Genomic DNA, 22,189 nt, shown 5'->3' on the forward strand with positions numbered 1-22,189 from the left:
GGGCCTCGATCAGGACCAGCGGCAGCGGCTCCAGGAGCCACTCGCCCAGAACGAGGATCTCTTTGCGGCGAGAGATGAGGACTGCACCCGCACTGCCCTGGTCCAACACGAGATCAACACCGGTGACGCTCGGCCCATCCGCATCCCACCGGGACGCATGATTCACGCCAAGCGGACCGCCGCCGAGGAAAAGATCTGGGAGATGGCCGCAGCGGGGGTGATTGAGCCCTCCGCGAGCCCGTGGTCGGCGCCAGCTGTACTGGTCAAAAAAAAAGACGGCTCGTGGAGGTTCTGCGTCAACTACCGCAAGCTGAACGAGGTCACCCGGAAAGATTCCTACCCCCTGCCGAGGATAGATGACGCCCTAGACTACATCACCGGGTCGACCTGGTTCAGCTCCCTGGACCTCCGCTGCGGCTACTGGCAGGTACTCACCCACAGGAGCAGGAGTGCGGCCTACGCGAGAGGAGCTCGCCCCGGACCCAAAGTCTGTCAAGGCCCTCTGCGCCCTGTGGGAGGCCTTGGAGGTAAAGGACGGGGTGCTGCGCCGGGGGTGGCGGGTACCCTCCAGTGGCGAGGTACGGTGGCAGCTGGTGGTGCCTCGGTCGCTCCGCGGGGCGGTGCTCCGAGCGGTGCACGGCCAGCCGGGCGTGGGGCACTTCGGCGGTAAAAAAACCCTGCAGCGTCTCCGAGGCCATTTTTATTGGGGTCTTTGTCACCGGGACGTGGAGCGGTACTGCCAAACGTGTGCGGTGTGCGTGGCGCAGAAGGGTCCCCCCGAGCGCTCCCGGGCCCCCCTCCAACAACACCAGGTGGGGGCTCCTATGGAGCAGGTGGGGGTGGACGTTTTGGGCCCGTTTCCGCGCACCGAGGCCGGGAACCGCTACGTCTTGGTGGCCATGGATTATTTTACGAAGTGGCCGGAGGCCTACGCCCTCCCGGACCAGAGTGCCCCCACGGTGGCCGATGCACTGCTGGAGGGGATGTTTGCCAGGCTGGGGGTGCCGGAGGAGTTACACAGTGACCAGGGGCATAACTTCGAGTCCCAGGTCTTCGCCAGAGTGTGCCAGCGCCTGGGGATCACTAAGACGCGGACCACACCGCTGCATCCCCAGAGCGACGGGTTGGTGGAGCGGTTTAATCGGACGCTCGCCACCCAGCTGGCCACCCTGGTGTCCCGGCACCAACGGGACTGGGACCGCCACCTCCCCCTTGCGCTCTGGGTGTACAGGACCGCGGTCCAGGACTCCACCGGGTGCACCCTGGCCTCGCTCATGCTGGGCCGGGAAATGCGAACACCGGTGGACCTGGTCTTCGGCCCGCCGCCCGGAGACGGGTCGGCACCGCCGGCTGGACCGGACTACGAGTGGGACCTGCGGCAGCGGATGCAGCGGGTGCACAGCTTTGCACGGACCCACCTGACACAGGCGGGGGTCCTGCAGAAGCGGTACTACGACCTGCGCTGCAGGGGACCTGCCTTCCAGCCCGGGGACTCGGTTTGGGTGTACAACCCGCGCCGCCGCAAAGGCCTCAGCCCTAAGCTGGCGCCGTCGTGGGAGGGGCCCGCTGAGGTACTCGGGGTGGTGGGCGAGGTCTGCTACCGTGTCCGGTTGCGAACACGGGGGAGAGTGGTGGTCCTGCACCGAGACCGCCTGGCCCCCTACCGGGCCCGGGAGGAGGAGCCGTGTGGGGAGGCTCTAGAGGAGCAGCCGGGGCTGGAGCCGGCCGATAGTGGGTTCCACAGCAGTTAGCTGAGTACGAGTACAGCCTGAGGGGGGTGTTCGACGTCGGCGAGACGCCAGACGCTTCAGGTGGGGGCAGTGTAACGCCCTCGCCTGGTGGTGAGGAGGAGTGCCGCTGGGCATGCTGGGAGTGGTAGCCGGGGAGAGTCTGAGGGTCAGCACGATGACCAGCGGCTGACCCTACCTGTGTAAATAATGTCCTAGTAATTCTAGTGCCCTGTGTAGTCCTGTAAAAGTGTAGTGTGTTGTTAGATAATTACCACCCTAAATAGGTGTACGTGTTCCTTCAGTCTCCTCATGTGTGTGTAGATCCTGTGTTTGGTTTTGTGTGGCTGAAAACGAATAAAGCTAATGCTTGTTTGTTAATTGCGTCTCCACTCGTCCTTGTTTTGGAAAGAACCTGCAAACGCTACAATACAAACCGCAAAGGCACAGATGCACACAAATACATACAAGCCATTTTCCCCCTATCATGGAAAAAAAAACGGATTTCCAAAGCAAAATGAATTCACAAATGCTAGGGAAATCAAGAGATTTAAAAATGGCTGCCGACCGTCCCATTCTCTTTTCAAACCGACCTTACCCAACCAGCTGATCTCGTGGGTGGAAACAGCTGTCATTCAGCGAATTCCGACCAATCAGAGACTCGGGGCGGGTCTAAGCTGTTGCTTTTTTATTTTTTCAAATTTTCTTTCTTTAGGAAGCTTATTAACGCCACCGAGAAGAAAAAAACATTGTTTTTTTTTTTAAAAAGGAGAGAAAACGCAATGGTTAATTTGTGACTATACTTCTATATTAATACCTTGTATTAGCTCTGCAATAATATTGGCCCACACAAAGTCACATCGACTTTACCAACAGATACACTTTGCACAACCGAAAAAGGCTCCACGGCCGAAACGTTGCGTTTCCTTTCTTCTCCTTTCAGCACAGAATAAACCTATTACTTGTAACTATTATTATTAGTTCAGGTGGGGGAGCTGCGTCAGCATGCGTAGGCTGCAAAGGAACAAGTAATAGGTTTATTCCCTGCTGAAAAGAGAAGAAAGAAAACACAACGTTTCGCCCGTGGAGACTACTAGTAGTAGTACCCACATCTCCCGACTAGGAGGGCGCAGTGAATATCATCTCCCTTTGCTGACGCTCCTCTTGGCCAGACTCGTTGGTTGTTTTGAATCTGCTGATAAAAAAAAACGGGAGTTGCTGCAGATGTCGTTTCATTTAAGGGTTTTTTTAATCGGTAAGTTGTGTCGTGGAATTTTATCGAAGAAGAGCCAGGAGAAGTATTCTCATTCGCCCATTAAGGTCTTTATTCATATTGCAATATGGGAAAAAGCCATCACCCGTATGTGCAGAGAAGTAAAGGCTGATTCAAAAGCAAGCAGGGAGAGCCCTTGTTTTATATCTTTTTTAAGCTGATGCAACACTTCAAGGACAGGCAAAGCAGTAATTTTCCATTCCTTATATGTTTTTGCTTTGAACAAAGAAGAGCAGTTAATAAAATAGTTTCTCATACTCCATTCTTCAAGCAGCAGAGATAAACATTATTAAAACATCCCGTGCCCTTGACGAGTTGGGTACTATCACACTTTGTTCTAAGTATCCAGCTGCTTCTGCAGCACAGCTCTGTCCGTAAACAACATTTTTAGGATAAAACACCTTTTCTCAGTAACTTTCCATTACAGGTGATAAATGATGTAGCCGTTTGGATGCGTGTTTCTCTTTAGATCCTCTATTCTCTTGCTTGTGCACGTTTGCCCTCGCTCTGTAAAGGACGTGGTTCTTGAACTGTTTTTAGAGCGGAGACCAACTTTCCCCTCTTCGACTTGCTTATATCGTTTTCAACGTGTTCAAACACGTTCAATCCCCCCCTTTTTTTTAGGCAAACAGAGGGTCTGGTCTGTTCGCGGTCATTTCTGGGATAATGCGACGGAAAGGTAGACATGTTACGAGCTTTGAATGTGGTCGAGCTGTGCATTTAACGGGGCTCGGTGTGTTACAGTGTCATTAAAATAAATCACGTCACGCCCCTCTGCAGTATGGGCGCAGTGCATTCTCAGCTTCACCTGGTATCTGCGTGAAAAAAAATGTTGCATAGATCCCCGATCGCAGTGTTTCTGCAGAGCTGAAGGACAAGAGGCGGATTCACCGGGGTAAAGTTAGCTTGAAGTTCTAAAACGATTTTGGCACGCCTGTAGCGCTTTCACGAAATCTCTTAGAGTAACAAAAACAATTGCTTTGTGTATAAAATACATTGTGAATGCTTTCTCAGCCTTTACGTTTTCGTTTTTATGACATTTTTTTGACCAAGCACGAATATTCTTTTGTCCATATCTCCGCAATGGAAGCACAGAACGCCTTCAAACCAAATGCATTTTAAAGACCACGACTTGTGGATATTTCCACAGCCTTTACATCAAACTATCAGTGAGCTAATTATCTTTTTTTAAACCTCCGGTTTTTCATCGATGCGTAATGACGCACGAACTGGAACCCGGGGGACCGCTCTGTGCACACGTTCACAACGCGAGAAATACTGTTCAATACGGCTTCGTGCGAAAAACCCGTATATGACCATAGGAAGCAGAACAGCGCAGTCTCCAATTACCCAGACTGTAAGCACGGGAATAAAGCTTTGTCTGAATTCTGAAACCCTTCCTTTACGTCCTGTTTTCATTCAGGTAAGGGTCAACTATATTGACAATACTACTGACAGCAGGAAGATTAAAATATTCTTTACTCAGCAGCTTATTAAAAACAGCTCCCATGATGTTCAAACCGACTTTTTACACACAACACTGACACAGCTTTGTGTTCTGAATCTCTTTTTCTCGTGCTTTTATTTAATGTGGCACAATGCACTGGGATGGGGGTATTCTGTTCACAAACCAATAGCATTTAAACCACAGCACCCACAATGCTGCAGGTTAGTGTTTTGCACACTAAGGAGGTCCTCTGACTTTTCCCAGCTTTGTTTTGGGTTGTGGAACCTTTCTTTATTTTTTTATGATTTTTTGAAGATAACACTACAGGTAATATAGTGCCATAGGTGGGTCGACTTCATGGCTCAATAGCATTTCAAATACAACAGCCACACTGCTGAAACCAAGTGTTTTACACACCAGACAGGCCCCCAAACCTCATACAACCTTGCTGTGGCTGTGGCCCCTTTCTTTATTTTTTTTTATGATTTTCTGAAGATAACACTACAGGTAACACACTGGGATAGGTGGGTCTTCTTCATGGCTCATTAGCATTTCAAATACAGCAGCCACACTGCTGTACCCAAGTGTTTTACACACCAGACAGGCCCCCGAACCTCATCCAACCTTGCTGTGGCTGTGGCCCCTTTCTTTATTTTTTTATGATTTTCTGAAGATAACACTACAGGTAATACACTGGGACAGGTGGGTCGTCTTCATGGCTCAATAGCATTTCAAATACAACAGCCACACTGCTGAAACCAAGTGTTTTACACACCAGACAGCCCCCGTAACCTTACACAACCTTGCTGTGGCTGTGGCCCCTTTCTTTATTTTTTTTATGATTTTTTCAATGTACCACCATTAGACAGGCGGTACATGGGGATAGGGGGGTGCTATTTACAAGTCAATAGCTCTTCAAGCACAACGGCCACAGTGCTGCAACCAGGTGTTTTACATACCAGACAGCTCCCCTAACCTTATACAACCTTGCTTTGAGTTGTGGAACATTTCTTTATTTTTTAATGATTTTTTGACTGTAATCAAGTGTTGTGCTCACTAGGCAGGCCTCCTGACCTTTCACAGTCATGCTTTGTTGTGTGAAACATGAATTCTCTTTTTAGGATTTTTTGAACATGGCAACTTCCACCGAGATGTGTGGGGGGTGTGGGGGTGCTCTTCAATAGCTTTTTCATCTATACACACAAACAGATGTAACCAAGACACTCAGAACCTGAGTTCTGAGGGAAAATGGTTTTCAAACTTCAAGCTAACTTTACCCCGGTGCGGATTCACGAGCGGAGTGATGACATCATTATCGGAGAATTCGAGTATCGTGTTTGTGCTCAGGGTGCACACTGGACACTGTGGGGGTCTCATTTTTCTTTGAAATCCAGCACGGAAATGACTGAACGACTCGCTTGATTAACTAACCAAAAAAAAGGTCGCCTACTAAATTATTACAGCTCATCTGTATTCAAAACAGGCCTCCATGTCGACCGCTGTAATGAACAGCATACGGACATACCCTTTGGAGCCAAGCCAAATAATGATGAAACAGCACAGCTGCAGCGATGTCTGGGCAAAACGGTAAGAGATACCAGATCGCCTTTCATGTCTGTTGTGCTGTGTCCAGTTTGTACCGTGGAGAGTCATAGTTCATATTGTAGCACAAGATGGTGTGAGAGAAATCTAGCCCTGACACCAGCTTCCTATGCAAGCAAATAACTAATGCCCTAAAGTTGTGTGCCCATTTTTTCTCCAGCACGGCTCTGATGCAGTAAGCAGGCCCAGCTCTGAACTGAAGGACTATGAATTCACAATCGTTTTCACAGCTTTGTAATGGTTTTAGTAGTGTTCAATCCAAGGGTTTGAGAGTCCTGCTTGTTAATTCTTAAATGCTTCTTTAAACTATAGACTTCTGCTCCGGCAATCTTAACGCTACAGAAATAAAGCTCTGATTTCTCTTCGAACGACTCTGTATTTTGAATCTGCTCCTACAAGAGAAAGCCGACTTATTCCCTAATTGATCAGAAGATCATCGGCTGTGGTCTCACAGAGATTAATCAGCTCTATGAGGACCATTCTGGTCATCACAGAGGACAGTCACCACCCCGGGCATGAGCTCTTCACCCCACTGCCCTCAGGCAAGAGACACAAGAGCATACTGACACTGACCACCAAATTCCTCAATAGCTTCTATCCACAAGCAGTGCGATTGGCAAACAGATTTAGCCATGGCCCTTGGACCACACCTACACCATCTACCTCATTATGATTTCTTATTTATTGCACATCTCCAGTCACTGTTTACATGTCTGCATTGTTTACTTGTACATTGTCTACTGTTTGTTTGTATATTGTCTTGATGCACTGTCTGCACTTTGTGTTCTTACACTTGTTTTAAAAATCGAGAGACTTTCTGTCAGTAAGAATTCCATTGTACCAGTACATGTAACGATCACATATGGCAATAAAGTTCAAGTTCCAGTTCCGGTTACTTGTCAGATATCCCATTATCTGATTGCTGATTACTCAAGACCAGGAAGAAGTTGGCAAGTGTGTGTTACAAGCTGTTAGCAGATGGGGGCACTGTTGGGTGATACATGTGAGTGGTGCGGTTCCACTGTGAAGAATTCCCATCTGGGACACAAAAGAGATCTGAGTTGGGGAGACTGCTCGTCCCCTTGGGAACCAGGACTCCAGTATCTGTCACCAGTTTGTGTCGGCACAGGGATGATTTGATCTTTCCGTGCAGATAAACGCCCGCGTGCATGATGATGAAGAGGGTGGTGATGATGACGATGGTGACCTGTGCAGAACTCTGGCTCTCTGCACTGCAGGTCCCCAGCCCGGATGAAGGAGGAGGAAGAGGAAGGTGGGGACCCGACCGAACCCAGGGCTTGTGTCCTCCACAGATACGATTACTGCTGCTGGTGCTGATCACAATCATGCGTTTCCTTATTAACATAAGACACAGAGGAGGCCTCTCAGCCCTCTAGCTGGTTTGGTAATTAGTAGGTGACTGAACCTTCACCCAGCTGTGTCTGGAGAGAAGCCAGGGTATCAGCTTCAACAACATGGCTGGGCAGCTTGTTCCCTCCTCCCACCCCTCTCTGTGTACAGTAGAGCCTCCTGTCCTGACTGGAAGAGCTCGTCCAGCTGTGTCTGGAGAGAAGCCAGGGTATCGGCTTAAACAACAGGGCTGGGCAGCTTGTTCCCTCCTCCCACCCCTCTCTGCGTACAGTAGAGCCTCCTGTCCTGACTGGAGGAGCTCATCCAGCTGTGTGGTAGTAGCTAACTGTTGTTTCTGTTTCTGGTTGATATTTTGTGATGACAGTGTGACAGTGTCCAGGGGTTTCAGTGGATTGAAGAGCTGGAAAGGAGAAAAGAGAGCAGAAAGGTGCTGTCAAAGTGGTTTCTAATCTGGGTGTTTTGTCATTTTTGTTATCAAATAATATTATTTAATATTTTGTTCAGTTCAGAGGCAGAGAGGAATGGTAACACATGACAGTAACTCCTGGCCACTACCTGGAGGGGAGACTCCTGGGAAAAGCTGAGGCTGCTGCTGGGAGAGCGGTTAGTGGGGCCAGCAGGGGGCGCTCACCCTGAGTTCTGTGTGGGTCCTGATGCCCCAGTAAAGTGACGGGGGACAATGGACTGTAAAAAGGATGAGACGTATTGTAAAACCGAGGTCCTGACTCTCTGTGGTTATTAAAAATCCCAGGGCGTTCCTGGAAAAGAGTACCAATCATGGCCTCCTAATAACCCCCATCTCTGAACTGGCTTCATCACTCTGCTCTCCTCCCCACTGAGAGCAGGTTTGTTCTGAGCAGACTGGAGCATCATCCAGGTGGGGCTGCACACTGGTGGGGGTGGAGGGGATCCGCATGACCTATAAAGCTCTTTGAATGGAATGTCCACTTTTAAATTTAAGGAATTATTGTTATTGTTATTACAGGTCAACCACATGGATTCTGTTGCCGATTCTATCATCAGGTGAGGCAGCTTTTGGGGAGCCCTGGACTAACCGGACCAGAGGTCACAGACCCCTGGACTGACTGGACTGGGATCCCAGACTACATCTCGAACTGGATTGAGGTTCTTCAGGGCCAGGGTTTGAGACCCCTTATTTAGATGAGCCTCATCCCGTTTCTGTTGGTTGATGGGACAGTGCAAGTGTCCGTGAGCCCACCAGCTCCAGATTGGATGTACTGTTGGATATATGGGTGCAGTGGTTAGTGGTGTCCCGGTTTTCTCTGACAAGCCCAGATGCATGCTGGTGGGTGGAATTGGCTTCTGGGTGTGAATGTGTGTCCCAGCAGTGTGTGTCTGCCCCAGCGTGTGCCTGGCGTCTCGTGTGGTCTGTACCCTGTTGCATGCTGGGATGGGCTCTGCTATCCCCCGCAACTCTGAATTGGAAATAGTGATCAGAAGACGGAGGGATTGAATTTATTCCAAAATTCCCTCACACGTCCTTGCTTTTTTTTCCCCCGTCGCCCAGTCTCCTTGGAACACGGCAAAATTCGTGGATTCGGTCACTCTGCTCTGCGATGGAGAACCCTACATCCTTGGGATCCCTGAAGACGCACTCCACGTTTTCTGAGAAACCCTGGATTACCTTGTCTACGTGTTCGTGGGTGGTGAAGTGGAAATCTAATAAGTAAATTGATTCTTAAAAATGTAGAGAGCTTTGAAAAAATATATTGGTGCTTTTAGATAATATATTTCAAGGATGTAACTGCTGTGCTACAGTACGTGCAGAATTTTAGAAAACAGTTCGTCAACAAAGTACACTGTTTAGGTTAGTTTAGAAGACAATGTACCAAAACAATATATGCTGTCTGGGTCATTAGAATTAGCTGAAAGTAACTGATAAGCTTTGGATAACAAATCTAGTTTTTCTTCTCTCGCTCTATGATGTAATCTGTTTTCTCTTAGAGAAAGGGGAAGTTTTAGAAGGGACCAAGTCCTGAACTTTTTTACAGCGCAACGTCTTATAAAAACCCTGTACTGCTAGTAACAAATTGAGTCTCTGGTTGCACTTTGCGAAGTGGCAGCAGGGCTCCCAATATTGCAATATTGAAATAAAGACCTTACTCAGGTGAGAACTCTCTCTTGTGGCTTCCTTGATAGTTATATTTCCATGACAATTTGGGGGCTCGTCCGGGATCACAAACCTGAGCGCGAACGGCTGCTGAAACTCCATCCGGACCCGGACAATTTTAGCAAATTGGACGAACCTCGGAGGATAAACTGTTTATCCTTCCAGAGATGCGTCTGGAGAATTGGCAGCTGTCTGACTTCAGTAAGTGATCCTTTAAAATTAATAGTTTGAGAAGCGAGCCACAGGGGTGTTCTCACGCGGGTTTGATGAGTCCAGGACTCATATAAAGAACTTATCTTAACACAGACGTGTGGTTTTTGCTCTGCGGAGTAGTTAATGTGATAAGGTTCTAAGTAAGGCACCGATCGGTAAAAATGGGAAATTAAAATTCAGAGACGAAAATGGGACCGAGCAGTCCAGCAAAAGTACATGTACAACAAATTCAGAGAAACAATTATAGCCTGGGTTAGAGTAAAAAAAAAAAAAAAAATTATGTTCATGAACTGTAAAGCTAGGGTAATAGGTGTAAGGGAACTTGCACATAATTTATATATGATAATTAGGGGCCCATAACTATGAAGGATCTTTATAAGTGAATCAGAATGAACAGAGGAAAGTTGAATTAGAAAAAAGAAGTTTCCTGAAGAAGGGGAAACTTAGAAGAGAAAGAGAAGAAAGGAAAGAAATTGAATTGGAAAACTTATGTAATGGAAAGAGGAATCACAGAAATAATGGGAAGCTTCAAAAAAAGACTAGTCTTGAAAGTAAAGAACAGCAAGCTGCTAAAGTCATGGCCATACGTACTAGAAAGAAAAAGTCTCCACCGAAATTAGAAAGCGGTCAGGAGCCAAAGCCTTTTCACTTGTTCGTGAAATGCCAATGTGCACTTTTCCAGGTCCAGAAGGAACTCCGGCATATGTACATTGACATTGGTCTCCTATTGAATTATTTGCATTAGTTAAGTCTTTTCCTAAATTGCCTGATGATCGTAAAGAATTTAGAAGAAAGGCAAGCACCTTGTTCTTGATTGTCTTAAGCCTAATTACAGTGACATAACCTTGTTGCTAGATCATATTGTTCCTTAAGGTTTACAATGTCCTCTAAAATGGAGGAGGCAGATTGGCGGATACGTGACCCAAATGATGAAGAAGTATCCATCTAAATTAAACCACACGGACATGGAGAGGAAAAGTTAGGCGGCCGCTTCTAAAAAGAGGTAAGGACTCCTCTTTTCTAAAAAGTCCCTTGTCCTCTCCATGTTGCTGTGGTGGGTTCAGGGTTTTAATGAAGCTGAAGCAAGTACAACAGAAAAATGAGTTAATGGTGTATGTGTTTTTAGATGCCTGTTTTGTGAAGGTGGGGTAGAAAAAGAGGGATTGCTGAAGGAATAGCATCTCGCCCTGCCCGTGCGAAAAAATCGAGGTGTTGCATCCTGGTACACGACTGCAGTACGGCTGAAGGTAGTAACTAGAACTGTACTCGCAGAAGAGCCGAAAATGGTAACTCGATTCAACTGTGTGTTTAAAGCCAGGATTTGGAACCTGGTCCGTGTTCCCGTATTGTGATATTTCGTCAGTTTGTCTCGACTGGGGGATTCCATGGGGCGCGTGGGAGACGTGAAAAAGGTTTGGTGTGAAGGGAAAAAAAAAAGTTTGATTAATCCAAAGTGAAATTTAAAAGAAATATTGACTGTCAGACGGAATTTAGGCTGAACAGGAATGTAGAAAAGTGTATGAACATTTGGATAAAAATAAACAATAGAGGAATATTTGAGAATTCAACAGAATATCATAGATGAGACGCAAAAATCCCTGATGGAAAAGCTAAAAGCAATGGCTGAACGAAACGAAGTTGTATATGTAGAAAAAGAAAAAGCAAAAGAAGAAATAGAACGCCTTAAGAGAGAATCTGGGAGAAGGGTGGGAATTAGTGTGGAGATTTTTGAAAGAGCATTACCCACCGAAAACTGATTAGAGAAAAGTAACAGCATGTCAGCAGAAGGAAGTGAGGATGTTTTCAGATTTTACAGAAAGGTTTATAGCTTTATGGATAGTATACTCGGGGTTAGCCGATGAAAAGGAAGTGAATGAAGATACTTCCACTGTAATAAAACAAATTTACTTGAGTGTGTTAAAACCTGATGTTGCCAAGAATGTACAACTATGCTTTCCTGATATTACGGACAGCGGAGACAGATTTGATTTAATAACTTGCGAAGCATGCATGCAGAAGTGCGAGCGCTGCAAATGGGAGGTAAAAAGACTCCCAAGGAGGAGAAAAGGGAGCCGCCAGTTTGTCGAAATTATTGTGCGACTTTAATGTTATACCGAGATATAAAACCTCAAAGACAAAACTACTAATAAGCTGGTGTGCAGTTACTAAAAAAAATGTGTTTTTTGGAGAAATTGGAAGAAAGAGGCTTGATTTCACAATTAAAGAACATGTCAGAAGCTGAAACGAGAGCCGTGTGTGAACTAACAGTTTTAATCTAGTAAACCCCTCTGTAGCCTTCCTAAATTTATCTCAGGATTTAAATAAAAGTGAAATAATCTTACAGTGTGCAGTAACTGGGGGACACAGGAGCACAGCTGTCCTGTTTTTAGACTAAAACAGCATAAAGATGTGATATAACGTTTTCTAACGGGTAACAGGAGGCTACAGGAGAAGGAGTGCAAGGGTTGTGTTTAAAGCAAATATAAGCTGTCACAGTCTGCTTGGGTAAAGATGTACAGTTTCAACTACTGATGTGGGTGGGGGACACCCCAGACCTATTTTAGGCCAGACTGCAGCATTTTATAAGGAATTACTGCATGAAATAGCATTTATGTAAACCTAACTCAATAGAGTTATGTGATATTGTGATTGTTTTACCTAATGAGGGAATCCATAAGGCCGGGCTACTCCAAGTATTGGATCTTGAGAGGAAAAAAAAGGAGTATAAAACCAACTACATGATAAAGCCAGGGTGAATGCCTTCTCAGAACGAGCTTGTCTAGTGACGTATTGGTTTAAGGGGGGTAGTGCAGTCTAAAGACAAAATTGCCTTGTCCCCTGCAGCAGAAACCGTTTTTGATGTTTTGAAACAAGCTTTCTTGCAGGTACTGGCCCTGGACTGGATTCCCTCAGATGGATCATCTGTATGTAATCTGTATGTAAGTGAAAGAAATGGGTTGTGAGCCGTTGTGCTGGTGCAGGAGCATGGAGTTAGGCATCGTCTGGTGGGTTTATTATTATTCAGGACCCCTCGATGCGGTGGCCAAGGGGCCGTGTTTATGTGTTGTGCAGGCTACCTGCCTGGCTGTATAAACTGTGAATAATCTGGTGTAGAACTAGCAGACTATGAAAAGATTTAATTGAAACTTGTAAATATGCTGAATGGAAAATTGTAGCAATTTATATAGACTGGATATATACATTTGGTGTATGCCACAGTTTTGGATGGCAGTGAAGGAATAGGGATTTCCCCAACATGGCAGGGACTCCAGTTAAAAATGCTGGGTTTGTCTCTGAACTGTTAGAAGCTTTGCAGCTGCTGACTGAAGTAGCTGTGGTAAAGTGTAAATCACATAATAAAGAAATGTTTCCAGTAACTCGAGGGAACAACTTTGCAGATGCAGCTGTCAGGTGAGCAATACTGGTAGAACAGGAGTCTGAGACCCCTGTGAGACCTCTGTTGGTGAAAAGGGGACAGCTACAGGATATTCAGGCTGAGGCCTCTAAAGCAGAGAAAAGGACATGGTTAGAAAAGAGTGTGGTGCTGCCAGCACACTGGACGCCCTGCATGCCTCACAGCCTAATGCCCTTTGTAGCTCGACAAATGGACTCTGTCGGACACCTGGGTGTGAGTCAAATGGCGTGCTGGTTACCCAAACCTGGGTGGGGACCGTGTTTGAAGCAGTAGCCACTTATGCGGTATCTCAATGTGATGCTTATCAAAGGAACTCAACTACAGTTCAGGTGCAGGTGCTACAGCTCAAAAGGCCTGCTCCTGAGAAACGTTTCATGCAGTAGCAAATGTTTACAATTTACAATTGTAAAGGGAAACCTTGGCTCTTATAATCTGTTTTCCCAGTGGGTTGCTGTCACTGCCTCTGTGACTACCAAACACTTGATGACAGAGATACAGTAAGCCCTCGGTGGGCACTGCCCTACCGCTTGTATTATGATCAAGGGACAGGCTGTGGCTGGATTATTCGGGGTGAGATGGACTGAGATCACCCTCAGTCTGCTGGAACAGTGGAATGAAGGAACAGAACTCTAAAAGATCGACTAGACACCAGACTGAAGGAATGCCATGGAATGCGGGCTGGATCAAACAGAACTGTGTAATAGAGCCTGTTTGATATCATCACAAGCCAATCAACGAATCCCTTCCTGGAGGGATGAATTTGGCTAATGGATTGTTGAATTTGCTAATTCTCTATTGTAGTATTGTAGGTTGTTAATTGAAGTGGTGCATGGGGCTGGTGAATAGGTGCTGGACGCTTGGAGACCTCCAGTAGAGGGAAGACACGACCTGATACCTGGCGAGTGGGTGTGGTGAGGAAGATATACCCTGCCAGATGTTGCAACCCTGCTGGGAAGGACCATATCAAGTGCAACTGACTACCGACTCTGCCATCTGAGTGACAGGACGAGATCGCTGGATCTACGCATTGCGCCGACACCGAACCACTGCACCAGAGACTGAGTGAACATTAATTATTATATTGTCACTGTTTCTGTGTTTGTTGACCTTCCTGAGGGGGGGCGACAGTGTACCTGTTAAGTGTAAGGAGCTTTACTTTGATAAAATGGGGATATGGAATCAATACTTTATCAGTCAGCCACAAATAATAATCAGAGCTCATGTTGGGATTGTATTGCTATAAAAGATGCTCATGGGAGTAATCCCCTTTGATAGAGGTGATTATTTAGGTTTATTGGCATGGGTAAATAGCCCTGCTTTTAGTCTGAGTGTAACTCAGATGTATTAGAATGGAAATAACTGTATGCTCCTCGCTATAATCACAGTTTAGGCCATTCTCTATTAGGGTGATAGACAGCTGTTTAGGTGAGCAAAGACTAAACAGTACTTGTATTCTAGACAATTATTAGCAAATGAATGACTTAGCAAAGCACATCTATGATGAAGAAAAATATATATCATAATTATAATCCAGATAATTGGGGCATTGGTGCATGGCTACAGTCTGTGCTAGGAACCTGGAGAGGGTCTCTGGTTCAATACACATTTGTGTGTCTGGTATTATTCGTTATGATCATACTGTTAATATCCTGCTTGAAAAACATGTGGACTAAAGCTGCTGCTTCTGTGCTAATTGTACGCCCTGAAGGGATCATGAAGGTCAAAAAATGATTTCATGGGAAAGGTTCTCTTATCTAGTGGCAGAACCTGATGGGTAGAACAATATAGTTTTAAGGGGGCATACCCTTGGGAGTGATTCCCCTAGATGCTAATTATTATTATGGTTTGTTTGTTCATAATAAGATGTTTTGCAGGAACGGACCAAAGAGAAATTTTACAACTTCAGCTAGAATTGTTCTGCAAAACGGCACAGCTGAGGCAGTGGAACAATGTGTAGATTTTTCTAAGAGTTATTACCCAGCTGTTGACCAATCTTGTAAAAAACCCCTAAGAAAAATGCTGCCTGGGATTTACCTGTGCTGTAAGAACTAATGCGTGAATAAGGAGACTGGATTCTGGTGAAAGACAGGAAAAAGAAATGGTGTTCGCTCAGGTGGAGGGGGCCGTGCCAGGTGCCCTGAATTCATGCTTCCCACTGTAAAAAGGTCACAAATGAACTGAGCAAAGAGCAGGAGTGATGTCTCCACAAGGACAGATGGGGATCACATGCTTGGGACTGATGTGCACAGCCTTTTTCCTTTTTATGTGGAAGCCTGTCACCACCCAGAAAGAGGAAGAATCTAAACGCGAAGCCTCTTTGTATACAAACTGGCTGAATGAAACTGATAATGAGGGGGATATGAGTAATTTGTGGTATAAATTTATAAATCATACTGTAAAGTTAAAGAAATGTAATGCATCTTGTTATGTATGTGCTTTAATGCCTCATTCTACAGCCGCACCCATTTCTCTCCTGGTTAGAATCACTGTTTGGGCCAGGAGGAATGTTTTCTTTAAGTTACTAACACCGATTATAGTAGCTGTGATACTTGTCTTTCTGTTTTTGTGTTGCTGTACAAAATATATTATTCCAATGCTTTGAAATATGGTAATGAATATGTTTGCACATCAGTATGTTCTGATAGGAACGCAAGAATCCGAAGTATGGGAGCCTCCTGGGAGTCCATATGAAGAATCTAACTTTTAATCATTTTCAAGAATAAAAAGGAGGGAATTGAAGTGGAAATCTAATAAGTAAATTGATTCTTAAAAATGTAGAGAGCTTTGAAAAAATATATTGGTGCTTTTAGATAATATATTTCAAGGATGTAACTGCTGTGCTACAGTATGTGCAGAATTTTAGAAAACAGTTCGTCAACAAAGTACACTGTTTAGGTTAGTTTAGAAGACAATGTACCAAAACAATATATGCTGTCTGGGTCATTAGAATTAGCTGAAAGTAACTGATAAGCTTTGAATAACAAATCTAGTTTTTCTTCTCTCGCTCTATGATGTAATCTGTTTTCTCTTAGAGAAAGGGGAAGTTTTAGAAGGGACCAAGTCCTGAACTTTTTTACAGCGCAACGTCTTATAAAAACCCTGTACTGCTAGTAACAAATTGAGTCTCTGGTTGCACTTTGCGAAGTGGCAGCAGGGCTCCCAATATTGCAATATTGAAATAAAGACCTTACTCAGGTGAGAACTCTCTCTTGTGGCTTCCTTGATAGTTATATTTCCATGACAGTGGGAAGGGCTATCCTGACAACAGGTTCCAGAACAAAACCGAGATGTCCCGGGAGAAGATCAGCCAGGGGGATTTCTCTCTGACCGTCCACCACACCACCTTCTCTGATGGCCAGATCTACATGTGTTACCTCATAGCCGATAAGGAGCACTTACTTCAGAGGGTGGACCTGGCTGTTCTAGGTATGTATGGGTCTCCTTTTGTCGTCCATAAGTAAATCATTTTGGAAATATCAGTGTTGTTTGGGCAAAAATTCTTCTGGTCCCAAAGAAGATTATAATCACCGATTATAATACTTTATTCCAGAGTCCTCTCCTCACAACAGCCACTGTCCTGTCTGAGCAGACAAAGACCGAAATTGTTTGTATCCCAGCATGTCCCTGGTTTGATCAGCTGATCACCAGAAACTCCATCCGGGATATGAACAGAGCAGTTTCTTCTTGTCTGCTACAATCTTCACTTACAGTATGATGCAATATTTTCTCTAGGATCGATATCTTGTTTGAAAGTTTTATTGAGGATTAGAACAAGTGCTGGGCGATAATTCGATAAAGATAATTATCGTGATATAATTTTAACAAAACTTCGATAAATGTTGATATATATGTTTATGCTTTTTGCATGACATGCGCATGCACACAAAATACTGCGCGAGTGTGCGTGCGTGTTGCAGACCGGGCAGCTAACGTGGTGTTGTTTACCCACACGGTGGTGGCTGACAGGATTGTAGTTAGAGTGGAGAAATGAGTGACACTGAAGCAAATGTAGTGCTGCCAACGACCAGCTCGAAGAACGATGACATTGTCAACAGAACAGGTCATTCAACTTCGGTCATTTGGAGATATTTCGGCTTTTTACGATCAGACATAAAACAGAGCACTTTAAACATTGCAGTCTGAGCCATCTTCTATGTGTGTTTGATCACACTGCAGTATTTAATTTTTCTATTAAGATATTTATTTTGTAAATTTTACTCATGCATATTTTGACGTAAAAAAGACCTGAATACTCTCTACCTCAGATTTGTTTAATGTTTCTGCTGTTTGGCATGTGTTTGTTGTGTTCTTAAAATAAAAAGTTGTTTAATTTACCAATTAACTGTCTGGTTTCTTCAACTTTCACTCAGGAGAAAAAAATTGCTTTTAAACTTGAAAGAAATAATGATTTGTTTTTTATTATGATAATTATCGATATCGACTGATATGACAATTTTTATCGTGATAATGTTTTTGGCCATATCGCCCAGCCCTAATTAGAACGGTCACCACAAGCATCACGTAGCAGCAATTATTGTTGACCAACAGTGCAGAACAAGACTGAGGCAACGTTTTTTGTGTGAAGTCTGATTTTCTAAAACGGAGAATGTATTGTCAGCTGGAATGAATGTATGTTTATCCTCCTTTTTAAACTTCCTGTCTTGTCCACTGCTGGGGTTTTTGCTTATAGGTATCAATTCTAGTAACTTTAATTTGTTGTGGAAACTACGTGGAAGTACATGTAACTAGTGGTGGGGGTGTGGAACAAGCTGCCCAGCCCTGTTGTTGAGGCAGATACCCTGGCTTCTCTCCAGACACAGCTGGATGAGCTCCTCCAGTCAGGACAGGAGGCTCTTCTGTACACAGAGGGGGGTGGGGGTGGGGAACAAGCTGCCCAGCCCTGTTGTTGAAGCCGATACCCTGGCTTCTCTCAAGACACAGCTGGGTGAATCATCCTCTGTCCTGATTGTCTTTCAGCTCACAGAGTCACTGTCACCCTGCAGCCTGGAGCCTCTCTGTCTGTCCCTCTGTTCACTGGAGAGCCAGTGGAGGTGCTGTTTGATCCTGCAGGAGGTGGAAACTGGACCTCAGTGTGTTCTGTCCAGAACAGCACAGCCAGCTGTGTCCCCCAGTATAGAGACAGAGTGTCAGTGCAGAACAGCTCTCTTACACTGTGCTCCCTCACTCCAGCTGATCAGGGCAGCTACACAGTGAGGGACCTTCAAGGAAACACTATCAGCACTGTGACAGTCAATGTGGGAGGTGAGTAAAATCTGGTATCCGAGAGTTTTTTCCAGAATGCAGCTGGGAAGCATGTGGAGTTTAGCTTGTGCCTGGCCTGAACCCTCTCCAAAGGCCGAACGATGTGCATCTGCAGCTCTGTCGGATAGTGCATTTGAAACAGAACTGTGCCCTCAATATGAACAGTGTGGGTGCAAAGCACTGTGGGAGCTGTAGTCCCTGCCAAATGGGGAAACACCCCTCAGGACTGTCATCTTATACATGTTCTAGAAGCGGTAGGAATCACTCTCGTTTCACACTGACATCAAAATTCTCCAGGCAAGGCACCAAAAGCCGGAAACGTAGGTGCTTCATGGGTTATTTGTTTCTAGAAATGAAAAAAAACTGTGAAGATCAGAATTTGACATTCAAAATTCTTCTTCTTGTAGGCAGTGCTATTGACGTAGATTATGAATTGTTATGCCCCAGTGTCAAACATTTGAATTCTTAACACTGGTCAGTGGATCGAGGTGTGATCAAAAGGAGTTGGTGTCCCTATATCTATGTACTGTTTTTTTTGTGAGCTATAGGTACATATATATACCCTTGTCTGGGCTGTATGTTGGGAATGAATCTCAACCTAATTATATATTACCTGTGGTCTTCATTCGAAACAGAAAAGCACCCAGCATCCAGCTACACAAAAGTACAGCTAATTATATTATTTCTTATGGATACTGGTTCCTCTTTTTCTGTGAGGTGCATTATTCTGAACCTGAATTTATATCAGGACCCTCTGTCCTGTACGTGGTAGCTACAAGAGAAACACACTCAACAATGTTTACACTGTTTTTATGGGAGAAAATTCCCCTCTATAAGTCATTTCTCCTCCCCTCAGTTTAGAGTTGCTGTCTGAGCCCTGCAAGAGATGTTTTTCCTTCTCCCTCTGGTTAGACACCCTGCCCGTCTCCCTGTTTTGAAGCCACAGTGTGTGATTTGTGGGAGTGTGGTTTGTCTGCTCCTCTGCTCTGAGGTGGAGAATCAAACAGACTGGATATTTCTAATCTTTCAAGCCAGCAGCCACATCACCCTGCAGCTCCCACTGGAGCTCAGCAAGTGTGAGTCTGGTCAGTACCTGGAGGGGAGACCTCCTGGGGAAAAAGGTTGCTTCTGGAGGAGGTGTTAGTGGGGCCAGTAGGGGGCGCTCACCCTGCGGTCTGTGTGGGTCCTGATGCCCCAGTATAGTGACGGGAGACACTGGACTGTAAACGGGCGCCATCCTTCGGATGAGATGTCAAACCGAGGTCCTGACTCTCTGTGGTCATTAACAATCCCAGGGTGACTCTCGAGAAGAGTAGGGGTGTTACCCTGATGTCCTGGCCAAATTTCCCCCCTGGTCTTTACCCATCATGGATTCCTAATAACCCCCATCTCTGAACTGGCTTCATCCCTCTGCTCTCCTCCCCACTGAGAGCTGGTGTGTGCTGAGCGGACTGGAGCATCATCCAGGTGGGGCTGCACACTGGTGGACGTAGTGGGATCCCCATGACCTGTAAAGAGCTCCGAGTGGAGTGTCCAGGAAAGTGAATTATAATAAAAGAATTATTCATTTTTATCTTTCTCTTCTCCTCTGGTCTCACATGACCATCTCCTCCAGGGCGAGCTCATGTCCTCTCCTACCTCATCCCTGTCCTGACTGTCCTGTCTGCCCTGGGTGTCCTGGCTGGTCTGTACTATAAAAAGAAGGAGAGAGAATCAGGCGGGAGACAGGACTCTGCCGTCAGAGATGGCGACGATGGAGAGACGGGAGAGGAGGCACAGCCAGAGAGGGGAGACTCGGCGATGGCACTGACTCCCTCCCTTTCACACCCGGTATCTCCGAAGAGGGCCGGACTGGACGCTTGTCCTGTCCCCCGAGGGACAGAGTTTTGAAAAAGGGCAGCATTTTCCTTGTTAGAACTGGTGGTTTTGTAATAAATAAGGTCTTTAAAAGCACCGCGCTCATTCAGAGCCTTGAAACAAGGGGATTTCTTCTTCCTGCTGTGATGGAGGCTGCTGAGGAAAGATTTGGACAGATCTCATAGCTGGAGTCAGTATTTAGCTGTTGACATGATATTTGTATGTCGTGATATATGATCAGTTTATTGACCATATACAGTTTCTTGCATGAGGAATGTGTCTTTTTACAGACCCCAGCTTGCTCTCCGTGAGAAACACAGACAGGGGGAGAGAAGCTGGGGGTCAGAGCACAGGGTCTGCAATTTATACGGCACCCCTGGAGGAGGGCAGGGTCTTGCTCAGGGGCGCAACGGAGGAGGATTCCTCTGCTGGCTGCGAGATTTGAACTGGCAACCTTCCAGCCTCAGGCGCAGATCCTTAGCCCCAGTGCCATAATCCTGATATATCCTGGATGTACAAATATATATCCTGATCATGTTGATGCTGCTGATGAACTTTTGGGCTTTTCAGTGCAACTTCAAGAACACTACACTTCTGAAGAGGTGCTGAGGTCTGTGAACGTGATCTCTCAGACCGTTCTCCAGACATCTTTAGAGCTCTGTGAACTTTTACCTCTTGTAACGTTTGCCAGTTTACCAGCGAGGAGCGTAGCTTCTCAAGACTAAACTTTTTTTAAAAAAATGAACAACACTGTAATTGGAACCAATGACATTGACAGTATTTTTTAAATATTTTGTCAATACAAGTTGATGTACATTGAAGGGTTTTACTTCTTTCTATGTTCTATGAGGCTCCAATGGCATTGTAGCGTTATGACTGATTTTGTTTTTTTGATAATAAAAATTAACATTCCAGTTAACATTCTTAATGCATTTTGGGTATTAAATCAGCCTGAGATATCCAGATGTGCTGCTGTGCCCAAATCTATCCTGAAAATTGTCTCTGTATTTCAATTGAAGCTTTTTTGGAAAATTTGGTTGGACTCAGAAATCAGACCCCAGACACTGTCTCTGCACGTATCCAAGCCCGTCACACACAGGTTCACCAGCGACTGCAGTCCCGATGACAATCCTTCATTCGAAAGCAGTTCAGATTGTGTCTGAGGGCTCCAAAATGTGCCGATCGGAGTTTCACCACCCCCACCCCCCCAGGAGAGGGCACTGACAGAAGAAAATCCACAAAGTGACTCGCTAAGGTCATGTCTGTGGCACAGTTCTTAGTGGAGAGTGGCACAGGGGTGCACAATTCAATTCTGGACCTGGGGGGACTGTCTGTGTGGAGTTTGCATGTCCCCCCCCCCCCACCCCATTTGCATGGGCTTCCTCTGGTTTCATCAGGGTCAGGGTGGGACACTCCCTTCAGACTGAAGAGACTCAGTTCCTCCAACCTATCTGTGTGGGACACTCCCTTCAGACTGAAGAGACTCAGTTCCTCCAGCCAGGCAGTACTGTATAATTCTTTCCCCTAAGAATGAAGAACAACTTTTTCAGAACGTGGGCACAGTACTCCGGTCTGATCGAGGTGCTCTGACTTGGTCGGTGGGAGAGGCAGTAGGTGCAGCAGGAGCAGATCACAGCCAGCGTCACAGCTGTGCAGCCATGGAGGACCCAGCACAGTGGGAAGGCCCCGGGTTTGACAGCCAAACCTGTAACAGAGCGGCAAGACTGGGTGAGGGGGGTGAGTCGGCCTTTACTGATGTATCCCTGTGAGAGACAGCACTTTGGACAGATTGATAGACTGACTAGTGCAAACTGACAGATTGACTAGAGTGACTGACTGGCACAATGACTAACTGGCACACTGATTGATTGACTCACTGGTCCACAGACTG

The 22,189-nt window shown here is 45.7% G+C and overlaps 1 protein-coding gene across 1 annotated transcript; it reads left to right on the forward strand.

Moving 5' to 3' along the window:
* Positions 1-8,586: 8,586 nt before the first annotated feature.
* On the forward strand, positions 8,587-21,017 carry LOC148666583 (uncharacterized). Its single transcript, XM_088632594.1, has 3 exons — positions 8,587-16,605; positions 18,157-18,441; positions 20,057-21,017. Exons 1-3 carry the CDS (start codon positions 16,467-16,469, stop codon positions 20,329-20,331), a joined length of 699 nt encoding a protein of 232 aa, XP_088488720.1. The 5' UTR covers positions 8,587-16,466; the 3' UTR covers positions 20,332-21,017.
* The last annotated feature ends 1,172 nt before the right edge of the window (positions 21,018-22,189 follow it).

The sequence above is a fragment of the Lepisosteus platostomus genome, chromosome 5 (assembly GCF_059453375.1).
Source record: "Lepisosteus platostomus isolate fLepPlt1 chromosome 5, fLepPlt1.hap1, whole genome shotgun sequence".
NCBI lineage: Eukaryota > Metazoa > Chordata > Actinopteri > Semionotiformes > Lepisosteidae > Lepisosteus > Lepisosteus platostomus.

Bases quoted from the DNA above. Each gene is read 5' to 3' on its own strand.
- LOC148666583 (XM_088632594.1), top strand. From the start codon at position 16,467: ATGTCCCGGGAGAAGATCAGCCAGGGGGATTTCTCTCTGACCGTCCAC. The intron at 16,606-18,156 runs GTATGTATGGGT...ATTGTCTTTCAG, and splicing joins GGTGGACCTGGCTGTTCTAG to CTCACAGAGTCACTGTCACC. The intron at 18,442-20,056 runs GTGAGTAAAATC...CATCTCCTCCAG, and splicing joins TGTGACAGTCAATGTGGGAG to GGCGAGCTCATGTCCTCTCC.